The 6,950-nt window shown below is 40.9% G+C and overlaps 1 protein-coding gene across 1 annotated transcript; it reads left to right on the top strand.

Annotated features, from left to right (window-relative positions):
* The first annotated feature begins 1,134 nt into the window (after positions 1–1,134).
* LOC135523134 (PR domain zinc finger protein 13-like) lies at positions 1,135–6,633 on the top strand. Its single transcript, XM_064949859.1, has 4 exons — positions 1,135–1,308; positions 2,787–2,918; positions 3,023–3,143; positions 5,165–6,633. The coding sequence occupies exons 1-4, from the start codon at positions 1,135–1,137 to the stop codon at positions 6,631–6,633; spliced, it is 1,896 nt and encodes a 631-aa protein (XP_064805931.1).
* Positions 6,634–6,950: the final 317 nt, after the last annotated feature.

Genomic DNA, 6,950 nt, shown 5'->3' with positions numbered 1-6,950 from the left:
ACAAATAGTAGCCTAAGAAAAACACAGCATAAATAAATGGTTTATTGCCTAATGTATTGATTCGTATTTGAATGTATCAATACAAAGAAAAAAAAATGGAAGTTTATAACAAACATATAGATTATGATATAATAATGTAAAATATAAAATATGCTCTTAAAATACCAGGGCTCACTTGAAAAAGAGATACAAGTCTCAACGTAATTTCCCTGCTAAAATAAAGGATGAATAAAAAAACTTTAAAAAACATCTTAAAATAAGATTTATTTGAAATAAATAATTGGATGAAATGTAAATGATCAAACTCAAAAATGTGGCCACTTAAAGTTAAAGTTATGTGCCATGTCACATCTAAATTAAAACGTCTGGAGTGAATTCGTGACAAGAAAACCCACAAGTGTGAAATGATAAGATGGTGGTTATTTTGAAAGCTGTTGCTATTTTTCTGGTGGTTCTGGTACCTGCCCGATCTCAACCCGGCACACGCCGGGAGTCAATAGAAGTTAACAAGTCTTCCAAGCATTCCTGCTCCTTTTGTTAAACTAGGGACACATAATGCAGCCAAACGGAGATAATAAAGTGCTTTGAAGTATACAAACCCAAAATAACGCAGCCAAGTAGATTTAAAGTAGTGACTGATTTCCAAAAACGGGTTTGTAAAGGAACAATAAAAAGGGGAGAATTTATGGAGAAATTATACAGTGGATTTGTCAGTTAAAATATCGGAGCTGTCTGGGGTACAAAGCCACATGCTGAGGATTAATGGTAGCTCCAGACCTTTGATTCTGTACTCTTTTTTCTTTGCCCTTGACAAATTGGATTTTGGGGATGGGAAGGTCGCCTGGCCCATTGTCTGATGGCGGTTTTGCAGCAATTCATTATGTGCAAGGGTGAGGGAAAGTCTCCATGTGACCATCTCAGCCTGTTTTCTCCCCACAGCTGCCGAAAGAGGCAAACTCTCTCACACCGCGCGCATACTGCTCGCCCTTGCGCGTTAATGTGTCGAGGGGGTACCTTGCTGCTCCATTAGAAAAGCCGGATCACATACGCCACCGCATCACTTTGCGGGCGGAGATTGGCCTGTCCTCGTCTCTCTGACTCCTTCTTGTCTCAATCAGTCACTGCGTGGTCTTCATGGTTCTCAAACCACTGAACGCAGAGCCAGCCATGCAAGCAACTCGGGCATCCACTATCAGTGTGTTTGCAGACTGCAGCATCCCGGCCGGCCTGCGGATAGGACCGGTGCAGGGTATCTTCAAACTAGGGAAATACGTTACTGATCGCAAAGAGGTGGTAACCAAGAAAAAGGTAAGCGCAGTTTTATTATGGCATGAAATAGGATTTATTCCTAATGATTTCTATCTACAAAAATTCATTATTTTTTTTTACAATTCTACTTTTTGTAGGATGATTTTTGCAGTCTTTCAGAATTGAATTACAAACTAACGGGGGAAAAATTGTATTCTCCTATTTTAAAAAAATCATTCCATTATCATCATTATCACCTTTAGGCCTATATTAATACTCATATTATTATTTATGTATAAGACTGATATGAATAATGGATGCATTTCGAAAACATTATTTTCTTTATATAGGACCTACATTTAATTATCAGGGCAGGTAAAGGGGACACAGTGATATTTTTTTTAAACATTATTGAACCAGACCTGTCATAGTTCATTGGGCCTTCGGTTATTAATTGGTTCGTGCTGTCAGGTTGGAAATAATTGAGTAATATTAGTGGGACGACTTGTCACTCTGTGCCTTTACTTAACCGCCCTAATAGGGCGACATGGGGTGCTATGTGAGATTTCATTTCCTCGCCCACTTTAAATTTCACAGGCTAGTAGGCAAGTTATTCAAATGACCAATTTAATTTTAATGCACTTCGGCCATGGAAAGATGCTACATCCTAGAACACAGCCTCGAGTTATAAAATAACAACATGAATAAGAAATACTAAAATATAGCCTGTAGAAATGTATTGAACATCTAAAATAACATTATTGCAACATATCGTTATTAATACAATATGGAACTATCAGAAATGGCTGCTATTTCTATTTTAATGTAATGTTTTTTCATTGATTTAACATAATTATTTTATACAGGCTAATTGTTTATTGGTGAATTTATGGTCCTTAACAAACCAATTGATAAGTACCCTACATTATAACTGCATTTTAAGATAGGAAAAGGCCTACACCCTGCTGTCGTAGTTTGTGATTGATGCGGCTAAATGCATCGCCCTGGGCTTCATGTGATGCATCAGGTGCAATCTCCGTGTCAAATGTCACGCTTCATTCATTAATTTGCTTGAACAGTTTAGAAACCCTTTGACACTTCTCAAATTCGTTTCCCATATCAACTCAATTATGTGTCATTCTCCCTGGTAAATTATCACCGCTGGTTAACATCGCGGATAAAGACGCATTAAACGCATTGGCACACCTCAAGGTAAGCTTGTCATTTAGCCATTGGGCATAATAACAATCATATTTACAAATAATTAATTCAATATTTAATAAACCAATATTTCTAAAACGAAATCCTTGAATATGTACATGTGCTAAGCCTATACGAAAAGAAACACCAAGTTTGTTTAGTGCTCCAATTGCAGTCAAGCGTGACGTCGCAATGTCAGAAATGCAACTCTGTTTATGATTTATTCATAAACTATTATAAGCTGCGGCTGCCGCACTTTTAGTGAGCTGTGATTTCATCGCATGTTAGGCCTTATTAGCATCATTTTTAACGTTGAACCATCCATGCTGTGGACCTAGATTCGGCTGCTGAGGGGGGAAATCGTGGATGAATCAGGTTGCCATGTGCCAGACTGGATTGGGTGTATCCGGGCAGCCAGAAACAGTCAAGAACAGAATTTGGAGGCTGTCTCAGATCTACCTGGTGGGCAGGTCAGTACTGTGTTTAATTTAAAATGCATAAAGCTCAAGTCATTTGATTCTTTTAAAACTCAAACTGAAAGTTGCATGTATCTAACGTTGCCCTTTTACGTTAGATTTTCTATCGTGTGCTGACGGAGATCCCAGCAGGCGAGGAGCTGAGTGTGTGGTACTCCAACACTCTGGCCCAGTGGTACGACATCCCTACCACTGCCACTCCAACACACGACGAGAAAGGTAAGACAACTGTAGAATGACTCTGTAATATAACCATACAAAACGATGAGAAAAGTAGCCAAAAATAGATCATGGATATTTGTTTGCAGGCTGGTTCAACACGCTTATGCACGATCGAAATCCACATATATCATTATGTGGTATTGTCCAAACAAAAGTTTGAATAGAAATGGATTAGGCTACAGTATAGGCCTGATGATGCTGTTCACTGGAATTGACATTTTGTGAGTTCCATCATTGCACAGTTAAGTGACTGTCCAAACCTTGGCGTCCAGCTAGAAAAATCAATTTCTGTGGAAAGGTTGTAAGTCCTATATTTTCACGGTCGACAAACGTGCACCCCCAGAGCATTCATTTCGATTCCGGGTTCATTTGATGGTTTTATTTACATTACAAGTTAAATGGCCTTGTTAACTAAATAGGCCTGACAGAATTTCATGTTGAACAATTCAATAATAAAATGTAAATGTGCAAAACAGCCAGCAATAGGCCTAACCACCACCTATTAGGCTTCGTTGTGCTAGTGTAATAAACAGAAAATAACAATAATAATAATAACCCACCCCCCACCCTCCCCCCAAAAAAAAGATTATCTGGATATTCAAACAGTGGCATCGATGCCATGGCTTTATAGGCTTGTCAAATGAAAGCCTAATCATATGATCACCAGCAAAATAATCCGGTTTTAATCAGATTACACCTAACGGGTACCGCCTACTCAGGAAAATACAACAACTGTGTTTAGATTCAATTATAATGCCTAGACTATATTAGAGTAGCTGCTGCTTGTTCAACAACTAATTGGGATTCTAATAAAATACCAAATACCAATACCGATCTATTACTGCACTCTTAGAAAAAAAAGGTTCTGGAACGAAAAATGGTTCTATGGTTGTTGCATTTATGGTACCCCTTAAGGGATTCTATATAGAACCTTTAGGGGTGCCAATAATGAACCCTATTTGGTTCTATCTATAATATGTTTGTGTGTGTAATTACTCTGTCTGAGAAAAATTAGGCATGAGAAATGGAGGGCCTGACAATCATTTTCAAGATATAGCCTACCAAAATTATATTCGACTGTTAAACTAATTACAGTGACAGGCACATGGAATAAACCCGCAATTTAAAAACAGGGATAGGCGTGTTTTAACAACTTCAAAGCAGTCGATAGTAATTCATGGGGGACAAGAGGTTAACAAATGTCATCGCCTCATTAATATTCATGTATTCAAAAGAAAATTAATTCAAAAAAGGTACTTTACGGTAAATTAGCTGGCTACATAAGGTATTGTTATCTAATGAATGCTAACTTTTATGTGGGATGTATATTGCCCTGATTTGTGGCGAAGCACTTTCTGCTGCTCTCTGGCCAATACACCGTGCGCTCCTTGACATACGCGTCCTATTATTTGGCGTTAACAGATGGGCCAGCCTTATTGTCTATGGCGATTCGCGATTTCAAGCAACAGCTGCTGTCACTTCTACGGGAAAGAGCACAGAGAAAGTCCCCCTATCCAACGTATTGGTTTCGGAGCGACAGATTGGACGGGGCGTTTGCTCTTTTGATGGCGATGATAAACAACAGTCCTATAAGGATTACAAAATCATTACATCTATATAATTGACCTCCTATTGTTCAACTTGTGTCATTGCTCACTTTGATGAGGTGGATAGGGTTAATATACTCTGCCGCCTATTCAAAACCCGAATTGGAAACGTGTAGATTCATCTCAATGGATTTATCCAAAACATGTAAATAGGAAACGGAAAAGATTTGCATGTGGCACAAAATAACAGTACAGTTTGAGGTTACTTTAATAGGCCACTGGGAGCGTCTGCAGATGGAACATCAGTCATAAAGAACCCAGTAATAGGCTTCTACTCTCACAAAGCAATAGATAGAAATGTGTAGTAACACAAATGTTCAAGATTGAACGTGCCTTATTGACAGAAGTGGGGAGAATAACGAATATCGAGACCCATCGACATTAATATCATGTCTCTCTGCTTCTCTACAGGTGAAGAACGCTACATTTGCTGGTACTGCTGGAGAATATTTAAATATCCCAACACACTCAAGGCCCACGTCCATTTCCACTGCGCTTTGAGCAACGGGCGGGGCTTTGTGAACAGCGAGCAGGCCAGGAGCACAGACAGCTTCAGCAGGTCACCCAAATCCGGGGACATTCCCAACACCTCGGCCTCGCCCAGGAACGGCCACAACACCTCCATCTCAGACTCTGTCAGACGGACCGTGTCTTCCTCACCCTTCCTCAACAAAGCGGGGGTAGCAAAGAAACCCAGCTCTGAGGAGCAGGACAGAGCACTTGACATGAGCGTTACCTCAGCCAGAAACCACGGACATATCATGGGCCTGGGCGCAACGTCTTCAATGTTGAGCAACATGGGGTTCCACCCAGGCGTGCGCTCTGCATTCAAGCCAATGGGCCAATCCAAGGTCCCCGCGGCTGACGTCTACAGAGAGGAAACTAATGGGAAGCATAATGGACTAGGCTTCAGCAAACTCCTGGGGAACATGAAATCGACGCGAGCCTTGAATGAACCTTTAACCGGAAGCCATCCCTCCAAGTGCGTCCATCCATTAGATTCCACATCTCCCGTGGTCCCGTGCGCAAACGCCATCAGGGGTTTTCCGTTAATACCTAATTTCGATGAGACATCGGCTTTCAAGCACGTGGAGAGCCGGATGCACTCTGGACTGTCCCCCTCGCGTTACTCTCAGATGTCCTCTGGATTCCAAATTGAGAGGTTTTCTCTGCCTCAGTTCGATGGCGTCAAGCCATATAATGGAGATTGCAATATCCCCCTCATGCCATTCACCGTGTACAATGGCGAGCTGCTTTATAGTTCACCCTACTACCCACTGAAATTCCATTTTAGCAATCTCCTAAAATACCCGGAGTCTATGTCCTACTTTGGCGCACCTGCACTCAACCAAGACCTGGGTTCAATAACCAACATCGACAGGGAGATAGCCATGCACACTCAACAGTTGTCTGAAATAGCCGTCGAAAAGAACCGAGTCAGGCTCGACTCTATGCCCACTGCTAACACAGGCTCAGGGAAGCCCAAAAAGGGGCACTTATGTCTTTACTGTGGTAAACTGTACTCTCGGAAATACGGACTCAAGATCCACATGAGAACTCACACAGGGTACAAACCACTGAAGTGCAAAGTTTGTTTTCGGCCCTTCGGTGACCCCAGCAACCTGAATAAGCACATCCGTCTGCACGCGGAGGGGAACACCCCGTACAGGTGCGAGTTCTGTGGCAAGGTGCTGGTGCGCCGGAGGGATTTGGAGCGTCATGTCAAATCAAGGCACCCTGGACAAACAATTAAAAAAGCTGAGGACAAAACCGAGGGCATATTCGAGGATCAAGAGCAAAAGAGCGACAATGACAGCGACGTAGATGTATGCTTCACCGATGATCAGAGCGACCAAGAATCCAGTAAAATAGATGATTAATTGAGATTTTTACACAAATAGGGGCTATGGCAAAGACGGCACAATGTTTTGTGAAATGGTTACAGGTTACCTGTACAGATTTCCGTGTAATTTATGTTTCCCCCAAGGAACGAAAGTTATTTATGTATGTTTTAAAGCTATTGAAAATGTAATTGTTTTTATTTTGTATTTATTAGGACTAGACAAGTTTCAAATTACAGCCTTTTCTTTTACAACAATGTCTATTCGTTTCAGATGGAACAAATTATAGGCAGTATGATTTCAGAATTGTATAATATCACAGCTGATGATAATGCATTTCTTTTTTATATGCTAAT

The sequence above is a fragment of the Oncorhynchus masou genome, chromosome 30, assembly GCF_036934945.1.
Source record: "Oncorhynchus masou masou isolate Uvic2021 chromosome 30, UVic_Omas_1.1, whole genome shotgun sequence".
Classification (NCBI taxonomy): domain Eukaryota; kingdom Metazoa; phylum Chordata; class Actinopteri; order Salmoniformes; family Salmonidae; genus Oncorhynchus; species Oncorhynchus masou.
Note: the sequence above shows the minus strand (reverse complement) of the source record. Positions and strands in the feature narration are given on the sequence as shown.